The sequence below is a fragment of the Tauraco erythrolophus genome, chromosome 11 (assembly GCF_009769465.1).
Source record: "Tauraco erythrolophus isolate bTauEry1 chromosome 11, bTauEry1.pri, whole genome shotgun sequence".
Classification (NCBI taxonomy): Eukaryota; Metazoa; Chordata; class Aves; order Musophagiformes; family Musophagidae; genus Tauraco; species Tauraco erythrolophus.
In genome coordinates, this window is record NC_141475.1 from 5585859 (window position 1) to 5612048 (window position 26190).

The 26190-nt window shown below is 50.1% G+C and overlaps 1 protein-coding gene across 1 annotated transcript in view; it reads right to left on the minus strand.

The window, feature by feature from the left end:
- Positions 1-26190, minus strand: part of GPC1 (glypican 1) — a 203248-nt gene that overhangs the window by 8960 nt on the left and 168098 nt on the right. The window contains exons 3-4 of the mRNA XM_086618360.1: positions 18175-18566; positions 2228-2393 (exon numbers count right to left, since the gene is read on the minus strand). Coding sequence (XP_086474486.1) covers positions 2228-2393; positions 18175-18566 — 558 coding nt within the window. The remainder of the gene's footprint in view (positions 1-2227; positions 2394-18174; positions 18567-26190) is intronic.

Here is a 26190-nt window from a genome sequence, read left to right on the forward strand (position 1 = left end):
GCACTCCTACGGCAGCAATGATTTCTAAAGCTAAACGCGCCATACAAGGGGGTAACTTTTTTTGTATTCTGGGAAATAATATCTCCTGCAACATTAAAGGGCTTGCAGTTCAACTCTGCTGCCACTCAGGGGTTGCGGTGTCACCTTCGAAACTGTATTTTCCAGACAATTTTAGCTTGCAGAGGCACTAATGTTGAGATACAGACGTTTAAGTCAAGGGCTGCACCCCCAAATTAGAGATAAATTACGTTCGAAGCACTTACTATAAAAATCTCCCTTAATTTGACCTGCCCTAATTTGTCAAATTGAAAGAGTAACTCGGCGTTTAGTGTAACAAAATCCTCTCCAGCTACACAGAAGGGCCTGGAGAAGGGTGAAGAATGGACAATGCCAGTAAACTACCACCTTTGACGCTATGTCTTGCTCCAGTCCTTGATCAAACTGTGACCTCTGACACTAAAATGTACAACTGTGATTTGAAAGAAGCTCCAATTCCCTCCTAGTCGTCACGCCTTGACAAGAACGGTGTCTCCTGGGGAAGAGGAAGCCAGAATAAGTGCAAAACGCACTCGGAATTGCCTCCCTGTCACTTCAGGAGAGCTGTGCGTTGACCTTTCAGGAGACAGGCAGTCACCCTGCCAGGAGAGCAGTGACAGGTAACAGTTGGCTTGCTCTGGCCAGAAAGGCCAAAGCGCCATCAAAGTCCTGGGGCAAACCCTTAGGGAAGTCAATATCCCTCCTCCTCTTTTATGGCAGCCTCTCGAGCCACTCTCACAGGAACCACTTCCAATTAGCTTCAGCAAGTTGCCACTTGGTTCGTTAGCCCCTGGTGCGGGGCGGGCAGCTGCCAATGCACCTCACCCAGCAAGTACAGCAGCCTCTGCGTGCGGCGGTTCGATACTTATTTTGCAGTGTCCCTTGAGAGGCAGATGACACTCCCTGAACTTCAGCGGGATTTTTATTGTTAACACCACCATCCGTCGACCCTGAGCCAGCCCGCCGGGCTGCAGATGGCCTGTGAGGTGGTAGCCTTGCTGGCCAGGCAGCAGGTGCCACGGCAAGGGAAAAGGCCAAGCCTGAAGTTCATCTCCCCTGGTGTCTGCCTTCCGTGAGCCCAGACAGACATGCAGACTGCCTCAGGTCTCAGATCACTCCAGGTCTAAATGTACAACTTCGGAGAGAAAGAGGAGCTTGCTGGTGATGCTCTGTGGGCACGAGGAGGAGCGAGAGTTTTACCCTTGCAAACAACCTCCCCTGGTGGGCTGCAGCTGGGAGAGGATGTGTGCTGTAACACAAACACATCATTTTCTGAACACGGACCTTCACCAGCCTTATATCGTGTCCATCAGCTGCACAAGCCACTCTCAGCAGTAGTTGACATTTAAACCAGGAGCCACAGGCTCTGGACAAACAGCTGAGTGACACAAGGTCTTTGTAAAAGAGATGCTCAGGTCTGATCAGGCAATGCAGAATTTCTTGCAGAAATGCCTGGTTGACGTTCTCCAGCCTGTGTTGCCCAGGAGATCAGACCACACCATCACAGTGGTATTTCTGGCTTTAAACTCAATGAAACGGACATCTCTATACACATATAACCCACTTTAGAAGACCTATCATCTTAGCTGTGTGATAAAACAAAACCAAAATGAGTTCTCTTCTTATTTAAAACACAAGCCTGATTTTCCCATTCCTGGCAACGCCTGGGACTTCTGGCTCCCCTGGTATTTGTTTAAGACACATCTTTCCATTTAGAAGTATGTGAGTCTGATCCCTTTGCTCTCCACCCATGGAAAGGGTTTATGGCTTCACGTTTCTAGACTCCCTCCCAAGCCGGGCAGCAAGTGCTTCCCCTGCGCGCTCACAAGTGCTCTGGCATGGATGAGGAGGCAGCTCTGCCAGCGCACAGGTGGCAGGATCTGTCCCTAAGCTTCAACACTTGGGAGGGAAAGAAGAATTACTTGAATGCAAAGTGTGGGCAACCCCAAATGAGCACAGGCAAGAGGCAAACTCTTGAAGCCCTTGTTAGCCAGCCAGGAGCGTTCTTTCTAATGGTATCAAAGCTCAGCAAAATGTTCTGCAATAGCTTCTAGGTGTCAGATTACAGTCTGAGGAACTGTGGCATAAAGAAGCCTCCAACAGTCCTTTCTTTACTCTCAAACACTGCCTCAGAGAGTTCGAAAGGTGCCATGAAAGGCGGCTGTGCTGCAGCAGAGTAAGTTCCTCTTACCCATCAGGTACTTCCACTCGGTGTTCAGGTCCGCTTGGTTGGCCAGGCAGCCCTTCACGACGTTGAGGCAGTAGTTGTTGCACGGCTTCACACTGGACATGCCCCGGCAGTGTGGGCAGTACATCAGCTTCATGATGGCGCGAGTGCACTCGTGGCTGAGAGATACCTGGGGGAGGTAGATCAGAGTCAGGCACACGGGCAGGCAAGGGGAGCTCGGCCCCGTGGGCTACCCCCTCCCTTCCCCAGGGTGAAGGAGCTTGGCGTGATCTGAAAGGCAGCACGGTTCCCCAGGTGCATGACCCTGGGAAAGGCACTTCCCCTCTCCATGCCGCTCCTTCCCATCACCCGTCCTCAGGTGCCACCCCTGTCATGGGGATGGGACCTCCAAGGCAGCTGATGTTTCTTTCCCTGGGCTGTGTTTGAACCCAGGGGACTGGGAAAAACCCATATGTGATGTGAGCACCATCCCCCTTGCAGCCAGGTCTGCCTGGGCAGAGTCTACAGGGGGGTGGCCACAAGGACAGCGGGGGTAGTCCACGGGCTGTAACCGTGTGACCTGACACGTGTCACGCGTGTGTCCCTGGAGCTTCTGCCACCAGTGCCACCATCGTGCCCTTTCTGCAGGAAGGGTTTGTTGTCACTGCCCAGCAGATGCAGGTGTCCCACCACAAGCTAGTGCCTCCTGGGGGGATGCACGGCAGGGGCCTGGGCATGGGAAGTTCTCAGCTGGCACCTTTGGAAAGGAACATGGTGTTGGGGGAAGGCTCGAACAATTCCAAAAGCACTCAGCAACTGAGAGCACTTGACACGGGGAAGTGATTGCTCTCGGAAGGCGCTCCAGGAGCCACAGGCAGCTGGCGATGTGGGCCAACACATGTCGTGCCAGCAGCACGCAGGCACTGCACCTGCACCCGATGCTTTGCAGAGGTGACTCCAGAGGTGGCTTTGCCACCTTTAATTAAACCACCTGGTACAGAGCCAGCGCAGGTGCAGAGCCCAGAGAGCAGGGTGGCAGCCTCTGTAGCACGTCAAAGTACCCCCGGACCATCAGCCACGGGACAACCATCCCTCTCCAACTGCCACAGGCAAGGGGCTGCCAGCGTAAGCTGAGAGATGAGTGACAACCTGGCACACCCTGCAGAGATGATGGCAGAGCTCCGTGCTTCCCTGTCTTATTGCTAAAGTGTTTTCTCCTTTGTGGTTGTCTTCTGTCTTTGCTCAGATCCATTTGCAATCCCCTTGTCATTCTTTTGAAACCATTTACAAAAATAAACATAAGCGTCTATGTGCCAGGCTCCTGTGGTACCGGGTACACGGCACTCACGGGGAGCCCAAAGGGGGAGAAGTGATGAAAGGGCTGATCTGGACATGGACAAATCCCTGAGCCTCGAGCTACAGCTGCAATGCTGAGAACTGCCCCCGACCTCTTTAGTAGTTGTGAAAAATACTTTGAATGTGGTCTTTGAAGTTTTTTCTGGGCGACTCCAGAAAGTTTCAGTTCTGAGGTGCCCTTCAGAGAGTGTGAACGTGCTGACCCACTATCAGAGGCTGAGAGAGAAAATCTCCAAGCTTCCCTCCTCCGTAAACTATCTGCACAGTAGCACCTCACTTCCAGTCAGCCTTGGAGAAGAGATGTTGGATGGCACTGGGGCTTTGTCAGGCAGAAATTCATTAAAATAACCTTGTGAGAACCTTCTTTATGACCAGGACAAAAATTTCTAGGTCTCAGAGAGAGAACCCAAACAGAGCTCGCTGCCCTGCCTTGGCCACCAGAACAAGCCCTGAGACGCTCAGGGATAAATGCCAGGCTCCGCCGCAGCCGGAGGGGCTAAGCCTGGCAGGAAACACCAGGCACCCAAGGCTTCGCTCTGCTCCCTTGGCTAGCTCCGTGTCTCCTTCCCGGGACATGTCCTGCCGCTGGAACCTGCTGCCGAGCTGCCGTGCAGCTCTGTCACCAGGAGATGGAGGCTTCGTCCCGCTGCAACGCGGAGTACCGCATCGCCGCCTCGGCGATCTGAGAGGGGACGCAACTGCGCAGGCAAACAAAAGAAGAGTTCAGTTTTCATCTCGGGGTTTAAACAACCCTGACTGAACAGTAACCGAAAAGACAACAGGCAACGGCACCATGACCGCCCGCGCAGGCTGTGGCTGAAGACCTTCCAAGAGCCGAGCGCTGGCTCAGACACCAGGAGACACAGCTGGGAAAGGAGCTGCGACCTCCCCTTCTCCAGACAGAGTGCTCCGGAACACCAGTTCTGCGGTGAAGCTCCCACCAGAGCACGCAATCGAACAAATGGGTCCCCGACACAACTTTGTCTCCATGTGCCACCGGCACGCTCCGTCACCACTCGGCCCGGCTGGTCCAGCTGCAGCCGTGGGGCACCGTAACATCGCACAGCAGGCTGTGAGCATCCCGGGAGCTGCAGCACATGCGGGTCACGTCTCCGGGCCCTGACACCCGGCACTTCCCCTGGCGCCGATGAGAAGCGGGGAGCGGCAGGCGGTTTGCCTGACCCATGTACACCCGTGGCTGTACCACGCAGCCTTCTGGAGTGGAGAGAGCCGAACCTCTTCAGCTGGAAAGTGGGAGCGCGGTGTCGCCCGGCCTGTGCAGGGAACACAAACAAAGCATGTGGCACCCTGCCAGCACCCGTGGGGGACAGGGAGAGAGGCAAGTGACAGATCTCGGCTAAGAAAAGCATCTCCAATACACTTAGCTCTGAAGTACAGTGTAAACCCAGCAACTGTACCCAAGTGATTGCAGCAAACCTGTATTTAAACAAAGCTGATGACAGTTCCAGTGGGCATTTCACAGGCATTTCTGCTTGCTGAATTTATCCTGCTCTCTGCATTTATCTTGCACGTGTCTTTTTCTGACAAAACAGAAAGGATCTTCACACCTGAGCACAGCACTCCTTCACCCACCAGGCAGGAACCACACAGGGCCACCTGTGCCCTGCCACTGCGTGGAGCCGCAGCAGAGGAGCGGCGGTGGGGCTCTCCTCCTCCATGCCCACCTACTCCATCTGGTCCCCAGCACGACTGGCGGGTGCAGGCAGCTGCCAAGGCTCCCTGTGATGCAGACAGCTGCCTGCCATCCCGCAACCCACCTCCCTTCGACCTCTCCATGGCTGCCAGCCAGCCAAACTGCCCATCCCCAGCCACATGCCTGTGTCCACACCGGTGCCCGCAGAGCAGCCGCCTCCTGCTCACGCAGCTCTTGCGGGATGGTGCCTTGGGGCAGTGGGTGGGAGGCAGAGTGTGGGGTGACGACGGCCCGTGAGGTTCAGGCTCAGCTCCCAAGGATTATTTCTGGGCATCAGAGAGGAGCTGTGTGTGTGCTGCCAGCCTGCCACTCTGGCAAGGTGACTGTGTCCTGGAGGGGAGCGGAGTGCCATGCTGTCCCCAGCACGGGCACCTGCAGCACCTCGGCGGGATGGCTCCCCTGTCCCAGAGGCCCTCCTCTGAAGATAAGCAAGTGACACATCCACCACCAGCTGTTGCTCTGCTCAATCTGGCAGGTGCCAAGTGTTCAACTTAATCTCTTGGCGGAAAGGAAAAGTATTCATTTTTGCAGGTGGAATAGCCCAGGCTCCACTCCCTTTCCCCAGAGAACGACACAAACCTCTCCTGCTGGCAGCAGCACTGCTTTTTGACAGGCAGGCTGCAGAGGTGAACCGTGAACAGAGGGACAGGAGGGCAGGAAGAGGAATTTCAGAGAGTGTTTTCTGCATGTTTTGCTTGGCCAGAGCTCAGTTCCTCATCCTTCCACCCAGCCCATGGACTTCTGCTCATCACAGGGCAGAGGGGAGTGAGGGCCTGGGGCTTCCAGAAGCTCCACCAGCCCTGACTCTGCACCATCCCTTTAGGGGACTTGCAGCATGTTAAGGAAAGGAGCCCTTCAAACACCTCTTAATCCTTGTGGATTAGTTTGCAGAAGCACACTTCTAGGGTTGATTCAGAGATTTCCTTTCCTGTACGGACACAGCAGCACAACCAGGAAAGCCCCGCAACTCTCCCGCCTGCTCAGCTCTTGGGTGCAGCCGGCTCCAGTGGTGGCACTGGGGAGATCTGCTGCTCAGGCTGGAGCCCTGGCACCACAGGCCCTCTACGGCACCTTGCTCCAGACAAATACCTTCACAGGGAAAGTGAATCAGTTTCTCCAGGGCAACAAAGTCAAGACCAAGCCCCACCTGCGCATCCAGATATCTTCACTCCCTTGTCCTGCTTTCACCCTTCAACCCTTATGAAGTCAACGCTACGACCTGCTCCCCTGACGACAGCCCAGACCCAATGCAGAGCCCCTCTGGCTTTCCAGCACTGATTTGCAGTAACTGATAGATCAATAAGCAACGTCCTCTGTTCATCACAGGTGGCCTGAAAGCAGGAGCACGGCAGCTCCTGCAGATAGAGTGAAAGCTAACATCATCTCCTCATCTCTAAATGATCTGGCACAGCATGAAGACAGTACATGACAATAATTGATTTCCCTAAGTACCATCAGCCTGGCCCAGCCTGTGTCTGGTTCTCCTTCAAGGAGACATGGTTCTACTTTAACTTTAATGGCATCTATACTCCTTTCTTAGCTCAGTGACCTAGAAACTGCATTAAGATGTCAAGAGAACACACACAATACATTGGAGGAGCCACTTCCCAAAGATCTGAAAAAAAACCCTCGATTACTGAGAGATATGGCTTGGAGCCAGGGCACTCCTCGTTCAGTTGTCAGAGGTATAAATAAATATATCACACAAAGTTAAAATCCACATACTCTATTCTGATCCCAGCAACATCAGTGGGTGTAGTCCCTTAAAGTGTAAACCCAGTGATGAAGTGATAAGGAAAAAAATATTACCTTCTAAGATACACCCAAAATAGGAGACAAATCGGTATGGAGCAATACATCATTTTAATTAAAACTACTTTACAGCTGGGGATACAGTAGTTGATACGAGTAGCAATGAGGTAATGCAATGGGAACAGGTGGCTGCCTCATAAAAAGCCCCATTCCACCATAAGTGCTGACATTTCAAGGAGGTTGTCATCAGGTATTATCCCGTGACCGTGGCTCATAGCAAGAGCCAAGCTCTGTGCTTTTCCATGGCTACTTTCCAAAGCCTGACGTGCCCGTGCTTTGTTGACGGAGCCACCCGACCAGAAGTGAATGGCTGGAGGCGAGCGCTTCGCCAGAGCTAAAGATCTCCACAGACTCTCTTGTATCCTGTCTCGGGAGGAGCCGGAGCTCGTGGGTTTGCCCGGCTCAGGGCACAGCTCCCAGCACGGCCGCTCTGCCGGAGCTCACCGGGCAACTACTTGGCACCGGTGTTTGCACAGCAGCCAGCAGAGAACAGGCACGCGTGGAGGTGACACCACAGAAAATTGAGAACGCATAATTGTCGGCATTCAGAGCAGCGTTTGTTTCCCTCATTTCTCCTCCTCCTGAGCAATGTTTAAATCAATTACAGTAAAATTAATAACTTTCACAAGCAATTTGCTGAGAGGACGGGCTGGGGGATTAGTCGCTAGCTGGGTTCTTTGCCACCCCCCAGCCAATTTAGAAAACATTCAGTGTGAAAAGCTTCTAAAAACAAAAAAGCTGCTGCCATGTATTTTATTAACAGGCTTTCCAAGCAGAGAACCACAGAAAGACAGGAGGCTCAGGGACAAGCAGTCACCTGCTGTCTCCCTGCACTGAGACACTCCAGGAGAGCTAAGTTATCCTTCATAGTACCTAAAACACAACTGCAGAACAGTTAAAAACTTTCTAAAGTGAAGACACAGGGGAGGTGAAACTACTCGTAGAAGAGGAAAGTGCTCAGCTCCACCGGGCGAGACAGCCCTGCACAGACACGCGAGGGACTGAAGATACTCGAGGGCAGCTAGCCCTTGGCACGGCCAGGGCTTTAGTGTCTGTACGACACACAGCCGCAGGGCAGCATCCTGCTCAACATGGGCTAGGTTTTCCCAGAATATAGGAAAAAGCTTTCTCATCCTTCCTCTGTGCCTTTAAAGAACCAATCAAACTTCTGATCTGCACGTTCAACCCAAGTCACCCATCTTTGCACGGATACACACGCACACGGATAACAAAAGCACTTTTTCTAGAGCCATGGCACACTTGTCTCTCAGTCCCACCATTATCTGTTCTTTCTCTCACTACAGCACCTACCCAGGTTATATGTTGATTTTCCAGACACCTCTCACTGATTTGCAGATCTATTTCTCGTGTAAGGTTTGGTGCAGGTCACAGGGGATGCAAGAGAGGGGTGCGGTTCCTCCTGGCCTGGCCCTGGACCTCTCTGAATCTACAACGGTGGGAGGTTTTTCACCCTTCTGAACTGAGACCTCCTTTGACAGGTCATACAGAAGAACAGAGAGGTGCAAAGAAGATATGAGTTTTCTGCCGTTACCCTAATGTCTACTGCTTGGAAAATACTTTCCAAAAAGAAGAGCTTCTGAAGCACCCTGAGCAGTATCAGAGCACACAAAAGACAACGGAAGAAGTCTTGTATGCTACCGAGTTTTCACAAGTGCTCTGCCTCTTTTAGCTAAAAGCTGCTGCACCCTCCTCACTCCAAAAAGCATTTCTTTATCCAAGCCAATTATTTCCTGAAAAGGTGGCTGGAAAGACCCAGTGTGGGATGCAGAGAGAAAGGCCCTGGGGAACAGCCACCAAAGAGGCACCAGTGCAGGGACAAGCTCCATACACCACGTCCAGGAGCGACAGGGTCTTTTAGACAGAGCAACGATCCTCCCTTCCTCTCCCAGCTTCCTGAGCGTGGGAGAAAGGTTGAGCTTTAGGAAGCCACAGGCACCTGGAAAATCGTTTTTTTTCCTCGTGGCAGTACCAAGCTGCTACAGCAGCAGCGTGGTTTGTGGTCGGGCTGTGCCACTGGCCCTTGGGGCACCACACCTGGCTCCGGCTGGCCGTCAGGTCAGGGGTGAGCTCGGCTCTGCTCCTCCCGCAGTCAGCACCCATCAGCAGGGCTCCTCCTGCGCCCATCAGGAGATGGTCGCTCTTTTGGCACCCGGAACCTGCCACCAAGCTGCAGACGCTGCGTTTGAAGTGCTGGCTTCAAACATGGAAAAGGAAAAAAAGAAAAAAAAAAAAAGAAAAAACTAACTCTAACACCAAATCCCTTCTCCTTTTGAAGCTTGGCTTAAAAGCAAATGAGAACCTGCAGCCTAGCTGCAATGTGATGGGACTTCTCGGTCTTCAGGGGCTTTAAGTACATCTGAAAGGCATTTAACACCAATAAAATAAGCTGAGCTCTTGCTGGTATTTTTTCCTACCCTCTCTCCCCTTGTACATTCACCCCCAGGCTGCTGTGAGCCATCTGTGCCTTGCTTCCCAGGGGAACCAGGGTTTGGTAGAGGGGAGAGATTTGGGGATGGAAAAGGAGGCCCAGGTGAAAAATATGGGCTGCCGGTAGTGCCGTCAGCTCCCTGGTTTGACATGGAGATGTGGGCAGGTCGGCTGATGGAGGGAGAAGGTTGAGCCAGTCCCTAATGCTGTCGGTGGAGCTGTCGCTCTGCGGTCTCTGTCCCCTCCAAAAATTTTGCCCAAGGGAGTATGAGGGTCGTCTGCAGGGAGTCCTCTGCCACATGGCATCGAGCTGGACCATGTCCCTGCTACGTGGCTGCCCTCCCGGTCCCCTCCTGGCTCCAGCCTCCGAGGAGCTGTGCAGACCCAAGGTGGGCACGGGGCCCTGCAGCACCTGGCTGTGGTTTTGGTGGGATGTGGGGACGGTTGAGGCGAACACAAAATACCTCCAGACGCATCAGATACATGTCAAAATACGCCTGCATTAACTCTCAGGTATATTTTTTCAGGTAGAAGGACTTACTGTCTGAATTGTCATTTTACCCTCCAGAAGCACCAGCTGAAGCCAGAGACATCAGGCAGCTTAGGTTTCCAAACCAGCGGATGCTTTAAAGCCAGCAGACAGCAGCAGCTTCCTAGTCTGGTGGTAGGCACATGTGCTGGGCAGCTAGAGGCAGAGAGCACCCACAGCTGGAAACCTCCACAGGTTTGGGAGTTGAACACAGCCACTCAGGCGGCTGCAGCCGAGCTGTTCGTAGCACCCTCGCTTACCCTCACATGTATATTTTTAAAGGTAGGTGATGGAAGTAAGGGAATTTTTTCCCGCCAGCTGTGAAAAACCCATTCTGGGATAGCATTTAAGAGAAAACAGGTCAGCTCTTCAATTCACAGATCAGGCCGTGCACACTGGGAAATGCAGGCGGGTGTTCAGAGCCACTCCAATTACCCCAGATCCCTCTGTTGGAACTGTACAGTTGGGATAAAGTTGTCAGTGTGAAAAACAGCAGCTACAAAAAAAAGGCCAAGCAGGGGAACGGGTCCTGCCAGGCTGGCGGTGAGGAGCACCACCGAGCTGCTGGCGGGACGGATGGAGCCCAGGAGCAGGCTCAGAAAGGCAGCCTTGCCCGCTCTTTTGTAAAAAGACTGGCACTGGGAGGACAGGTTTGTGTTCCACCAGGAAGCTGGCCGGCTCCGTCATCGGGGCCATCTGCAATGGGACAATTTCATGTTGGGAAACATTGCATTTTTACCGTCTCCCTAAGGAAGGACTCTCAAATACTACGAGCGAAAAAGAGCAAGGCTGTGCTGTTCTTTGCATCTCCACGTGTGCAAGCTGGGGATCAGGGCCACGGCTGCTCTGTGCACGGGGCTGTCAGTGCCCAGCTTCTGCGGGGAAAGGAGCGGGAGCTGCAGGTGCTCCCAGCCCTGGGCAGGAGAGCCGGCGCGGGGAGCAGACCCCGCTCTCTCTGCCACATGGTCAGCAGCTGCCTTGTGCATGTTTATGCCAGCCCTGATGCAATTAGCACCTTGACGTGTGTTAAATGAACCAAGCTTTCCAATCTTTCAGAATAAAACTCCAAAAGAAACAGCTGCGGGGCTGACAGAAATATGACTCTTTCAAAGTCTAATGAATTGTATAATCTCTTTAGTCATTATTTTGCATCTTCCTTCCACAAATGCACAGCCACGAGTCCTTGGAGCACAGTGAGTTTAAGCCCATCATTCAAGCGTGTTTCCAAACCCCCGTCAGGGATCAGGAAGTGAGCGGGGCATCGGTGCAGTGTGCTGGGGGGTGGCTGTGTGGGGGTCTGGTGGCAGCGGTAGGGCACGGATGACCCCACGGTTCGGTGACCCTCTTGCTTTCACCTCACTGCATCCAGCTCAGCACAAGGTGAGGGACACAGAGGATGGAGGCTGATGTCAAGTCTGTGCCCTTCGCGCTCCAGCAAGCCAGAGCTGCTGTTATCCTGAGGCCAGACAGACTGCCTGGGTCCATCCCTGCCAGCCCAGCAGCCAAATGGCCATTTTGCAGGCTCAGAAAAAAAAAACCCACCACATTAAAAAAATTGAAGGCTAGAGTAATCCAGCCAGACTGGGGCAGGGAAACAGGGAGCAGAGTCAACTCCATGAGCCTCCACAGCCAGCGGTGAGGGCACTTCCAGCAGACAGTGATGCTGGCTCCAGAAGGCAGGGCAGCCTGCAAGGGACACCAGACCCGAGGGCAGGACCTGCAGCTAACCGGGAGGATCTGCTCCTTTGGATTCCTGTCTAGTGCCTAACTGCCTCCAGATATTAAAATGAGGAAGATTCATGCGGATAGACAGACTGCTGTCATGCTCCTCTCCCTCCGGAGGAAAATTCTGCAAGCCGCCACCTGCCTATTCAACACCCTCCCTGATCTGTTCATCTTGTTCCAGCTGGTACAATTTTCAATCCTTGGAAAATGAGATTCAATTGACTTTTAACCACTAGGTAAATATGGGAGACATATATCTGCTTGCCTGCATTATTTTTATTATATTCAGAACACCTATGGGCTTTTATCCCTGAAGGGTTGTGATTTAAACATAATAACGGATAGAAATACTGGAAAGTAATATGTGAAATACATAAGGATGTGTTCAAGATTGCATGCTCCCCATCCAGCTCGACTCCAATCTGTCCAAACAAATTCCAATGTTATTGCAAAACTCTCTCCCCAGCTTTACAGGCAGTGGTGCTGGAAAAGCGCAGCGGGCTGCGAGGGGTGCGGGGGGGCTGCAAGAGCTGCTGTACCAACTTGTTTAAAGCAAGAAGGCAGCTGAGGGCAGGCTGGTGACGCAGGGAGCACGGCCACCTCGCGGAAAGGGATATGAAGCTTCTGGGTTTGCAGAGGGAAGCAGGCTGACTGGGACTTAGATCTAAAACGTTCTAAGCCGTGCAATCCCACACACAAACTGTCCAGGGACAGCTCGCCAAGAAAACACGAGACACCTCAGCAGAGGCGACACTGACCTCAGCAAGGAAGGGCATGTCCCAGCCCTCAGCACCGGCAGCCCCCACGGTGGGACAGATGTTGGCAGCAGACAGTGCACGAGCAGGAGGGAGTGAGCGCAGAAGCTGCTGCAGGAAGCAGGCCGTGAAGGTGCAAGAGCTTATTTCAGCCTGTAGCCTAAGGTGGTGTTCACAGGCAGCAGTGTCTGAGGCTTTGCAACTCCCGGGACTTCAGTCCTCCTCCTCCTGAATACAGTCAGACCTGCAAAGGGTGCTTGTCGCACTTTCCACCCTATGAAGTGCTGCCGGCCCTGCAATGACAGTATGGAAACAAAGAAAACGCCCAGCAGGCTCCAGCAGCTGCTGTTTGTCCCTGGCTGTGGTGAGCTGCATCCTGCCTCCACCCCTGCCACTGATGCCAGCACCCTTGGGACCTGCTGCTCCCTGCTGCTTGCATCCCACCTGGAGACACCGCAGGACTCCGTCTCACGTTATTTCCCCTTATTTTTTTAAAGAGAAGACCAGAGCCAAGGCTGAACTCTGGGATGAATGGTATCTTACCAAGCAGAGCTGTCTATAGGCACAGGTAGCTGCTCTCCAAAGGCAGGAGGTTCATTAGATCACATGCAAGCAAACAGATCGTCTCCCTGAAGGAAAATGCTACCTCCCCTGGTGGGAGCAGGTCCCAGATGAGAGCTTCTCGCAGACGGAGAGATAATTTACTGCAGCACCTTATAGCTCTCGGGGCAAAGTTAAGTTCCTGCACATCGGCATCCTGCCGTCGAGTCACCGTCATAACACCAGAACACACATCTCTGGTGTGCAAAATCCGAACAGCTCCACAGCGAGAGGTGGGGTAACAGTCAGCGAAAAGGAAACAAATGTGGTGATACGAGAATATTGCCACTCGCCACTCATAACACCTATTTACAAACACTAATATTGTCTTTTCAGGACCAAGAGGAGGCCAATTCAGATAATGTTTAATTCTACTACAAAAGTGAAATCCTTTAAATGAAATAAAAAGTTATTTATGGTTGTATGTGCTTGCTGCTGATGCTCTGAATAAAGATAAGCCACTGGAAAGATGGAGACGTGTCACCGAGCACATGGGACAGGAGTTCACTGCACTCGAGCTGTTTGAGCACATTGGATTCATAAGTGTGTGAAAATACACTATATTCTTCACTTCATGTTACTCTGTCAGATCAATTTTATGCCTAGTTCACCCAAAAAGCAACTGCAAAGACAGAAGTCAACTATGTCCTTCCAAGATATGGAAAAAAGTGGGGTATGAGATGGCTAGCATCTTAAAGGACACGAGGACCAGGAACGACTGTGCTGTCTTTGTAACTGACTTGTTGGAAATGTAAAGCATGTTTAGATAAACATTATTTTCCATATGTATCCAGCACATTCATTTAACTGTTAAAAACACTCATAAAAATTCTATTTTGGGGCCTTTTTAATTGGAATTCAGTTTCCATCCAAAAGCAGCCTGACCCACCATGTGTTTAAAAACTACTCATATGGTAAATAGGAAAGCTGCCATTACCTTATACTAACATGAAAGTTTAAAATATAAGGCTGAAATGTATTGTGAGACACACTACTGCTTAAATAAAAACATACTGATAGATGAACTTCGTTGGTAAAATGAAATACAGAATTTAGTGAAAAAGCTTATATAGTAAAGAAAATTATCATATTTTGTCTCAAACTCACACGAGAACCAGCATTAAGAACATCTACTGAGAAAAAGAAATGCAAACAGCTAAAAGAGTTTATTATTTAAGTAAGTATTTCTTGCTTACATAGCTGGTGCTGCTTCACATCAATCCCTATGACCATGAGGAAACTTACAATTCAGGAGCAAGAAGCAACAAAGATCCAGCAAAGGAAAGATTGTCCTAATAACTCACTTTCTGACTGATGAGCAAAATTCATTTTAAAACACCTCCCCTCCCTGCCTTTGGAAACGGAACATTATTTCTTTACTTTTTTGCACTCTCTCCCGAGATTCGCAGGCTGCCCAGGTCTCCAAGGGGAACTTGAGGACTCTGGCCATTTTCTGACGCGCGTGGGCAGCTCTCCTCCCCACCCGGCGGCGCAGCACGGGCATGGCGCTGAGCTGCAGGAGTTCAGCGAGGGCCCGCGCGCAGCCTCGCCGCCCTTCCCGGTGCCTCGGTGCGGCCAGGACCACCCCTGCCACCGGTCCCACCGCCCTTCCTGCAACAGTCCTCACCTAAGACTGAGATGTCGGAGCAGTATCATAATGCGAGCAAGGAATAACAAGACCAGCTGGGATATTCCTGTTTATGCCGCTGCATCTCTCCGGGGGTTTTTTGCTTTTGTTTTACAAGGGGTTATCTCTCAGCTTTTGCCACGTTTACCGTCTCAGTTTTGCTTCCAGGAGCGCACTCTCGCTCTCACGGCTGAACGCGGCGATGGCTCGCACCAGGCGTGGGTCTGCGCGGCAGCTGGCAGGCAGCAAGTCTCCCAGCACAAGGCCTTCACCTGTTCACACGAAGCTCTGAGTTGCGGCAAACGCTATTTTTGGGCAGCTGCCAACCTCACAACCAAACAAAAGGATCCTAAACAAACCCGGGATATTTCTTCTCTCTTGCCCTGGCACACAGCAGGAGGTGGGCATCACTGGGGGAGTCCTGTCTCATGTGCCCATCACTAGGTGTTTTGTGGCCGCTGCTGTTTCTGTAGCTGCTACTTCACGTGAACGACTTAAAACGCACTTGGCATTGCACAACTTCAGGGAAAACCTGCAGTTTGTGCTGAAAGAACAGCTACAGAAACACACAGCCCGAATGCGAACACAGAGATGCTGCCCCAACACCCCCACCTGCGCGTGGCACATCCACAGCCCCTAACCCTGCAGCAGGGCAGGGCGCTGACCTGCACATCCATCCCCAGCCCCGTTGCTCTGCCCCAGCCCCCCTGGACCCCTTCCCACAGCCGCCGTGCAGATGGTGGTGCTTCCGCCGCTGCCAGCGTGGGGCCAGGTTGGTGGCAGGAACCGCGGCATTAAGAGCTTTAGATCTCGGAGTCAGAGCCTGCAGTCTGTCAGGGTGACTCTGCCTTAAAAGCTAGGACGGCAGTAAAGATGGAAAATGGTTTTGCCATTTTCTCCCCAGCTGCCCTCGAGCTATTTATCGCCAGCAGGACGCAGAGCGCCTGCTCCCAGTACACTGCTCCCGCTCCTGCCCCGGCGCATCCGCCAGCCACCGGATGAGGGCTGCCCGAAGTGACGGCTTCATACGAGATCGGGCAGCCTCAGGCTGGGGAAGAAACATCCCTTGGGCACAGTGGAGAGGCAGCAGGGATTAAAGAAACCTCATGAAATCCCTGCCTGTAGCTCAGTTGGGGCAGGCTCTTCCCCATTTTAAGCCAGCCAGAAAACCTGTCAAACAGCCCCGGTCTTTAGGACACCCAGTAACGCAGACTCTGCATGAGGACCTGAAATAACAACAGGGTACAGGTGACAAATGCTGAACTGGAAGCGCCTGAGCAGTCAAAACCAGGAGGGTTTTAATAGAAATTAGTACCTTTTCTGGGATTTGCAAATAAACAAACCCAAAGTGATCTAATTTTTCAGACCAGTTACCAAAACTGGGTGATTTATTTCTATGTGTCCATTTCCATGGGCTTTTGCCAGACATCCCGATCAAAACACTCACTGCTGCTTCATAAGAAATTCCAGCTCAAAGAGTTATGTTTAAAGAACTTTGCTACCAGCTGACAGGAAAGTTGAATCCCAGTCCCTCATATTAACAAAGGTATTATAAGCTTTTTCCTAATGTCATAAGTATAAAACAACAGCAGAAACGGCTAAAGCCAAAGCACCAGTCGTGGATCGTGTTCAGCACTTCACAGGTATTTGGCACTAGTGTAAATCCACAGCTGGTAAAGGAAAGTGAGTAAATGAGGTCTTTTATTTTAGACACAGCTGAGGGCTACCAGGGCACCTGTAAAATGGACTTCTCACCTCAGCAGTCTCACCCTCTCTTACCTAAAGTACTAGATCCATTCCTCAAGCCAGGGGAAACAGGCCAGTTTTGGCCTTCGTTACAAAACGAGCTCTCAGAGAGGCTTTGTTGAGGTTTCCCGACTCAGTTCCTGCAAGTTGTGCTACAACAGCAACACGCCGGGCTAACCACAACCCCAGGGAGGGCTCTGTGAGAGAGGAGGAACAGCTGGGACTCTCCTGGAAGACCTTCCATCCTGGAGGAATGGGTTGGGACTCCTCGGGAGAGGAGGGTGGCAGAGGAAAGAGGAGGATCTGTGACTGGTCGTGTATGTCACATCCCATTTGATAAGTGATGTCAAGAGAAGGAGGAGAATTCAGAAAGCGGGGAACGGAACAAAAATCCAATGGGTTGGAAGCCTACATGAAGGTGGGGGAAAAATATGCGGTACGTCAGTATCTTAGGTCCTTCCCTTCTGCTGGTACCCTGATGGCAGCTGCCCTGGAGCCTGCTCTCCCCACCACCCTCAGCTACAGGCGGAACCACGCACATCGAGTTGGAACTCGCTGCCATTCAGAAGGTTTATGAAAAATATTTTACTTTGGTCCTCCTGAAATTACATCATTCTCCTCTTTTATCTGTCTTAAGTGTCAGGAGAGTGTGATGTTATAATGAGATGTACAAAGGCTTTTTGGATAGCTGAACACTTTTATAGTCCCACATTGATAAATTAAAGCATTTGTCACTGTTACCACATTAATGTTTCTTCCTGGGATCAAAGTCTGGATTTGCTGCATCAAATAGCACCGTCCTCTGCTACGCGTTACCACGCATTACCTTCCGAGGAAATTAATTGTGATTCCATATTTTTACATTCTCAGTCTAATCTCGCCCTGATTCTTGCACCCGCTGATTGCCATCTCCACATGCAGTACACAAGTCATTTTTTAGTAAGGATTTTCTCCTCGCTACCTGTGTGAAAAGCCTGAATATCTTGTTTCAGGACAATCACCTTTTTCTGGCTCTGGAGGCTGCTTCTGCAGTGAAGAATACAGACAATTTCCTTCCTCCTCAGACCCTGGCTTCAGTCGTGTTAATTTACATTTATATAGCACCTTTCATCCCTGCAGATCCCGATGCACTTTACAAACTCGCCCTCTCCGTACACAGAAGCTGTACAAACACAGGCGGCTACGCAAACAGACACAGCAATCCCATCACCGGCTGCTGAAAGGCGTATTCCCGGCACGCTCGTGGCGCGGCGGCTCTGCACACCCTACACCACGTCGCCAGCGAGGAGGCCAACACGGCGGTGTGATCAGAGGCGTGGGGAAGCACGAGGGATCCAGGAAAGCAACAGAAGGGCTTCACAGCCCGGGCGGCTGACATCTCCTTGGCACGCTGCCGCAGAGGCTAAAGCGAGGTAAAGTGTGACTTGTGGTGAGTTACACCTTGTGTCTGCTGCGCTCACAGTGCCTGCAGAAGACCAGGCTTGTGGCTCCTTTCCACTGATGGGTGACCCTCAAGCAGTTTGTTTCATAAAACTGAAAAATACCTGCTTGCCTTGTAATAAAAACCTACAGGGAAGTAAACCCCATTCTCCCCAACAGCAGTAGTTGACCAGCTCCTGCCAATCTGAGGAGGGAGGAGAAGGATGAACCCCAACATACCTGAGACACCTTTTTGACCACATCGCTGCCCACAAGGAAGCCCTGTGCGTAGGAACGTGCTGCAATGAAGGCTCGAGTTGCCTTCACCTTCAGGTCCCTGGGAACTTCCCCGAAGGGTTTGTGCTGCTCCGCATGTTTGACCATGCAGTCCAGGTACTCATCTGTGATATGGTACTGGGGATTCATCAGCTTGAAGAGCCGTTCCAGCAAGCGTGTCCAGAACTCATTGAGAGCCTCTTCCAAGTTGATGTTGGAGCCCCGGTAATAGCGGCGTAGCTCGCTGTACAAGTCCTTGAAGACCTTCATGTTTTGGGTGTACAATTCTCCGTACATGCTTGGAAAAGCATCATAAAGGGCCTTTTCTGACTTGTTCAACAAATCCTGGAAATAACCTGAAGAGAGAAGAAAAAGGAGATGGTGAAGCGTCAGTTAGAAAAGCAGGAATCCAACGGGCTGTGCTGTTTGGCAGCAGCCTGGAGAAAAGAGAAAGGCCCTAACAGAGATTTTTCTACCACCAACCTTACCCATACTCTCAGTCTCGAGCCTTAGCTGAGAAAATTGATGGAGGAACCCTCCTGCTGCCAGTGGTCTGGGCCTCTACCTCTTCTGGCAGCCTCACCTGGAACCAAAATTGAGGCTCTTGTCAGAGCGTTTCCCCAAGGACTCCTTGCATTGCTCCAGCAGTAAAAGGCCACAGTGCCACTTGCAGAACCCACTTCCCCCAGTCAGTCTCTAGCCAGGCATCATGTCAGCCGGGGCTCACAAGCAACATAGGAGTCATTAATCCAACAAATTCCTTAAACAACTGAAGAGAAGTGGTAAGGTGCCATAGTTATTACTCATAGGGTTTCTTTATGGAATAGACCAACTGGCATTGCTTATGTAGAGCATAACTTGCCATACTTGTCAGCTATCGCCTTAGGAGACACTCAGCCCCAAATCAAGAACCAGTCGGTCCTGGCAGAGAAGTTGACACTTGTTAAAACATCACTAGAGAATGTTGCAAACACACAAGGATGCCTGGATGCTGTTCATGCCGTGGAAGTCGATCTGATAATGTCTGCTCCTACAGCCAGTCTAGCATATCAGTATTATTCACACCAGAATGAATTAAGATAAAGATTTCATCTACCAGATAACCCAAAGTCACCCACTTCATCGCATGAAAGGTTCCTCCAGCATCCTCTGCTCTTACCATCACACATGGAAAGTGAGAGCTCTTCTGGAGAAGACTGCAACTTCTTCAATTTTAAAACAGAACTTCTCCTTAAAAAAAAAAAATTCATTTTCCTTGGAAGGCAGCCATTCCTGGCTGAGGCACTGATAATTTGAGGAAGCCAGCAGGACTTCTGTAAGACATACATGCCTTAGGCACAACACACAGCAGTCTAAAACAAGGTCCCCGCAGGGACAAGCTCTCCATTGGGGCAGCACATTTACTTGAAGAGGATGTGGCTTTACCCTGACTATCCGTCACCCCCATCGACCCAAAAGCACCATGGATCCACTGCACAACTTGAAACTGCCTTCGGAGAAATCAGCGCAACTGGTTGGAGCCACCTTTCTTTCCTGCCTCACTGCATATTTTCCGATGCGTTATTTCCCAAGCCCTGGTGAGATGGAGCAGGGCTGCCACCAGCGCCAGCCCTTCACAGGGACAGCCCCATCAGCCTGGTCACCGCGGCCACCCAGCCTCTACGTCACAGCCTATGAAGCATGTGGCCGAGTCCCAAGCTCCGTGACAGGAGCAGGCACGTCTTATTGTGTATTTAGGGACAGGGTCGTGCTCCAGTGTTTGTCAATGGATGCCAACATTATCACGTTTGAGGCTCTCATCCTATTCACTAATTTGCTTATTTGGATTCGCATCCTGCTTTTGTTTAGGTGTAAACAATTAAAAGGTTTTACACCCTAGGTTCAGTGGTTGTAGAAGTGACAGAAACGTGACTCTTGCTACATACAGGAGGGTGAAGATGACAGATTAGACTCTCCCCTTACCAACACCTGTAGGTGTTTCCATCCTCTCGACCGCCAGCTACCTTCAGGCTCTCTGAGGCTGTACAGTGGGAAACTCATAGCAGGACCCACCTGATTCAATTTACTGATTTACATAAACAACTTTAAACATCATTTAAGTCAGTGAAAGGAAAAATTATTTAAATAATAATTTTCATTTCAATTACATTTGTACTTTTTAGGGCCTTCTTGAAGCAAACCTGATTATGCCAGTCTTTAAATCTAAATTATTATTATTTTTTTTTTGGTGATGTATGATAAGCTCTAGTTGGAGGGAAACTGTTATTCAATCAAAATCAAACAGCAGGCATTTAGGTATATAAATTAACTTCACTGTGCTAGGCATATAAGAAGAGAAAGAAAGGCTTCTGAAAATGCATATTGCATGAACAAAGCTTTAGAGAAGTAATTTTTTGAGGGAACAGCACCAACTACAATTAAACACCTCTACAATTTTAGAACTAGCAAAGCTCATTTCCATGGGTCTTGTTTTCATTCACAGACTAGAAGGGCCACACAAGCTTTTCTACATCCATAATTAGTTTCTCAGGTTTGAACGAAGCTAAAATTCAACAAGCAGATCGAACGAGTGAAAACTCCCTCTGCACCCGCACCACAGGCTGCTAATACCGAAACTTCTTGTAGTGCTTTAACGAACCAGTACTGAGCATTAACAGCTTGGCTTCCTCCAGCCACAATCATGTACTGCCTAATAGTTTCAAATTTGATTTATGTGCTTTTAAAAGATCGTGAGCAACCTAGGTCTTAGCAGAAGTTTGGTTTAATCACTACGGCATAAAATAAAAATGTGTTGATCTAAAATGTTCAATTAAAACCTCTGATTTTCAAATGTACCTTCGGAAGAAATTTATTCTTATTTGACCTGACCTGGTTGGTGGTTTGTATCTCCAAACACTTGTACTGAGGTCCTTCCGTCTCTCAAATGACTGACCTGCATGTGTTTGTTCATTTTCCCTATTGGAACCGGATTTCTCCCTACAGACAGCAGCATAAGCATGCTGCCAGAGGGCTGCCAGGGTGCCTAAGCCACCTATAAAATTACCTTGTAATGGAGGGGTCCCAACATGAAAAAAGTCACGAGCTGATCCCATCAACAAGTACCTTGCTAAAGGACCTCAGTTGAATAAGAAGAGATGCCTGCAGCACCTGCTGTCCTAACACAGCTTATCAAAGCCTCTCCTGTGGCATCTCCAGACAATGGGCAATTCGACCCCTGCCCTGTCCCCGGGTCCCAGCTCCTACTGCCCTGCCCCAGCTGCAGAGAGGAGCTCTCTCCCAAGGTGGGACAAGCTTTCTGCAAAGCCTGGGGCCCCTCATCCCAGCCCAAGGGACTGCTCTCGAGCGGGGAGAGCTCCCGACCCGCCCGGTCAGGCGCGGCGGAGAGCTGACTCGGGGCTGATCCTGCTGCAGCCTCACCACTCCTTGTTGCATGGTCACCTTCCCCTGCAGCATCTCCTGAAGGGGATTACAAGCCAAGCACATTTGTCCTGGCAGGACGCTTTTTTGGGTCTGACTACTCTGAGGTGGCTTCATCTTTCTGTTGCCACAGCCTTTTGACCTGTACAACCAACAGAAATGGCATTCATTTCCAACACACACAAAACACAAAGGATCTCTGATGCTGATGCGATATCTAAAAGCTGCTCCGCATCTTAATGTATCCCTCCAAGCGCTGCTGGTTGCCCATTCACCATTTAATTAAACTGAGCTCAAACACTCTTTCTTGTACAATCAGTGTTCTTCTCTCTGTGACCAGCCACACGAACTGAATGAATTGCTCAGCAATCCAGGTACGACATGCAGCTTGGCACTCACCATCAGGAGGAAGAAAACACCAACAAACGCAGCCCGATTTGTCAACTCCAGGTAAAATGACTTCTTTGTATCGCTACAGGAGAAAGAAGATGTATATCTTTCTGTCAAAAGCTTGGAAACTGCTCTCAAAAAAGTCCAAGCTAATTAAGAGCTGATGAACTGTTACTTCTCACCTAAGTGGGAGAACGCCAATCACAGTCAACTCGTTTGTGGCTGGTTCTCAGAAAGTTCTTCTGGATTTCACACACTGAGGAAAAAAATAAGTATCTACATTATCTAGGGAAAATTAATTAGCAATTAAGCCTCAATGTGTTTGTGATGGATAGCCGACCTGGCAGAGAATTTAAATGTACATTTTGCAGTACTAGAAGGCACTACGAAGTGGGGTTTGTCGAGAGGGAGGCACAGAAGCTTGTGCCAACTGCCCTGGTCCTCACGATCTCAGCCTGCACTGCTTGTACAGTTAGCACAGGTATCTCCAATTAACACTGCGTCTTCTCCTTGACACTCCCTGCCTGTTAATAGCCAACCTCTCAATGTATTTAGACGTGTGTCATAGACTGAGGATATGCAGGGCCTCGGGATAAAACTGCTTGCTGAACCACAGTTCAGGCATGTGTCCTTGATTTCAGGCAGAAGCAATTCTTTATTCTAGGGGAAGCACCCCATTATCTGTAGCCATCGTGAATGGGGGACCCTTAGGTAACCTGGATGGTTGGAAACCTCTAATAATACAGCTGTCTCACTATTTCTATATGAAGTTAAAAATAACCACCCAGTGGGTCCATTTGGATTTATTAACTCTCACTTGGTCCACCACCGCTGGGTCTGCCTTGTCTCCCGAAGGACAATTAGAGTGATTAGCTCAGGCAGGGCATCAGCACACGGAGGCAGCTTCATCCAGGTCACGTCCTGGACACATCCCCAAGGTCCCTGAGCTCTGCTGACACCACGTTCTCTGGGCCAGCAGCAACAGGCTCAACCTATGTCTGTGTTCACGCACCGTAGCACGTGGCTATGTTAGCCTTGGGAATGACAGAGATGGAGGGAAAGGGCTCACAAGGAGCCAACCCTGGAGCTATAAAGCCATTCTCTCCCCAGGAGCCATGGCTGCCCTCCCATCCCTGGGAGCAGGTACAGGCACAGCTGAGGTGGCTCTGCAGAGGGGCTGGGTGCCCTCCGAAATGAGCCATTTGGTTCCATTTGAGTCACAAGGCGGCAGTTACGTATTTTCTGGATCCATGCTGAACGGACGTTCTCAGCTTCTGCCAGCCTCAGAAATTTTACTAGCGGAAGTGTACTAGCCCGAGATACCTTCCTGCAAGCCACCTGCTAAATCCATGACCAATTTTCCCCTCTCCCAAAAAGATTGCTCAACGAGCCATCGAACAGGCGAGCCCTTCCTCCCTGCAAAGCCCAACAGGCCATTTTCCAACACCAGTAATTCAGACAAATCAAACTTGATCTTCCCTAGGGCAACGAAAGGCACAGCTCCTCAGCCGAGGCTGTTCCTACATGAAACATCACCTTTGATGCTCTTCCTGCAAAAGTATTCAAAAGAAAAAAAAATGAAGTGGGACTGTGGTTTTTTATTGTTATTGCCTCTCACTTCCAGGCTCAGAAACAAGACAACTGGCTTTGCTCAAATGAAATTTGCCTTTTGGCAGAGGCCAGGTCTGAAAACATCAAATACAAAAATGCCAGAAAGTTATGAGCAAAGAAATGAAAAGTTTTTACAACCGAGACAATTCGGCAACTTTAGCTGCGGTTTCTCCTGCTGTTGTAGTGACAAAAAGCTACTTATCAAAGAATTAAGTTTTCAACCAGAATCTATAACCTTTGCATTCAAGCAAGATTGTAAATCCCCACCCATTCCCCCGCTTCACAGCTTCCCAGAGTTCACAGCTCATATTTTCACAGTTTCCACATTTTCACGACTCTGGATTCAAAATGGGAAGCTGTGAACAGCAAGGCAGGGACTGGCAGTTTATCTCTGAATTTTGAGTTTCCCCTTCCTCACTCCCCCCTGCACCAAGTACTTTATCCAAGCTCTTTGATACCATTTAATCACTCGACATCTGGAACACACTGGGGTTTCTTCAACTAATCTAATGATGGAGCAGGAATGGATGTAGGGGGGAATGAAGAACATCCAAATGCTCTTTAGGCATGCAGCAGATCTGATTTTCTTCAACACTCATCAAATTTTAGAGGTATACTAGAAGAAATATGAGAACTGGAGAAAGGTGACAATTACTTTCAATCTGAATATTATTAAAGACTTAAGCACAAAACTGCAGTACAAAAAGTCTTAAGCACAGCTGGAAAAAGAGTAGTACCAGGTCAGAGGAGATGAGGGAGGAAAACACATTGCTCAGATGATGCCATTAATTCCAAAAGCAGATTTTAAGAAGAAATCTCTTCCTAAAAGCAGGTTTAGCATAGGATGATCAGCTTTGGTGAAGACTCCAGGCAACCACTTCTACCTACATCCGGAAATCAGACATAAGAGGAGAGGGAAGGCATCAGGATACAGGGCTCCAGAAGGAAGGAAGCCCATGGCAGGGGATACCTCTAACCCTTCACTTTCCTTTGAAGCAGCAGAAGAGGCACCCAGGGCTCTGTCCTGCCTCCACCTTCCAGCTCCAAGCTCTCCCCTACTTCTTCCTTTCTTAAGAGCAGACTGCTCCACCCCAGCGCAGCAAAATTCAATTTTACTTATGTTTCTGAAAAGCCTTGAGTATTCCCTGCAGGAATTGCTAACAACTTTTGCTGCAACCACGTAGAGCAGCAGTGCTGCACAGCTACAGGAGCGATGTTTCGTTTCCTACAAAAGCTTTTCAGCAATGGGGCAAGATGAAAGGTCTCCTCCTGGCTGGAGAGCTTTGCATGGCAACCTAGGTTTGCAGTCCCAGGGCCTTGCAGTGCAGCCATCAACTTCCAGGACAGTAAGAGGTGGGGGCAAATATGTGAGGAGCAAGAATTATCAAATCTCATATCACAATTTCTCAAGTTTGAGCAAGTGCACGAGCCTCTGGTGGAATTCACGCAGGGCCAGGGCCATGAAGCATCTCTGCAGCTCTGGAGGGAGGTAAGTGAATTATGCTCACCGTGAATGCTGCTATCATGTTTCCAAGAAAACTGGACTAAGAAAGGGAGAGAAAAATAAGCTGACTCTTTGGTGTCCTGAACAGCAGGGAAACACATCTATCAGGGCAAGGGGACGTCTACTAGAGCAGAGCTCCCTCTCGGGGCCAGCCCGGCCGCTTGAGGCACAGTATTCTCCTAGGCTAAGTTCCCATTTAAGACACTGCTGCACATCCCAATACCAATTTGCTTCTCCAGTTGGTTTTAATGCTGCCCTTGCAGTCCAACTACTAATAGAAGAGAATAATTCAGCATCAGATTTAAGCCATTAAAATCCAAATCTAATGCATTCATGTCTATTTTATTCACTTCAGCAAGTACGGTGATATTTTATTTATAAAATTGTTATTACTCATCATTAATTTAAGTACTGCCCAGGCCTGTGCTGCAGAGCTGATACCAGTACAACAGCGGTGACATGCTCCAGTTTGTACCTTAGCTGGGTGCTGCCAAAGGAAATAACCACCGTGAGAGGAAGGGGCTTAGGCTCCACGTGCAAATAGCCCTGCACGTAGCAATCCTGATGGCACCTCCCTCGGGGGTGACCTGCCTCCTCATAGTTTTACCACTCCAGTGAAACAGCTGCTCTTGCATAGCTGTTTCCTCAGTCCCGATCCACCCTGGAGAACGCAGTCCCTCCCTGCTGTATTCTGGATCACTGTCCTCTACACATGCCCCGGTTTGGTGCACTGACATCGTGACAGGCATCGTGACAAACCAAGACTCAGGTTGCAAAAAAGCCCAAACAAATGGAGATAAAACTAGCTTCTGCCCACAAGCCAAAGGATGAACGGTGTGAACCAATGTGCCAGGATGCAAGAATTATGATGCTTTTAAGAAATACAACTTGAAAAATTTTAGGATTCTCCTCTGCACATTGTGTCCTGGGTGTGTGTGATGAGAAGAGTGCAGGAACACAGGACTGAGGAGATGTTGTGGGTCAATGAGACAAGTGCCAGCTCTACCACACAATCATAAATTCTGTGTTCTCCTAAACCTGCCCAGTGCCCAGCACAA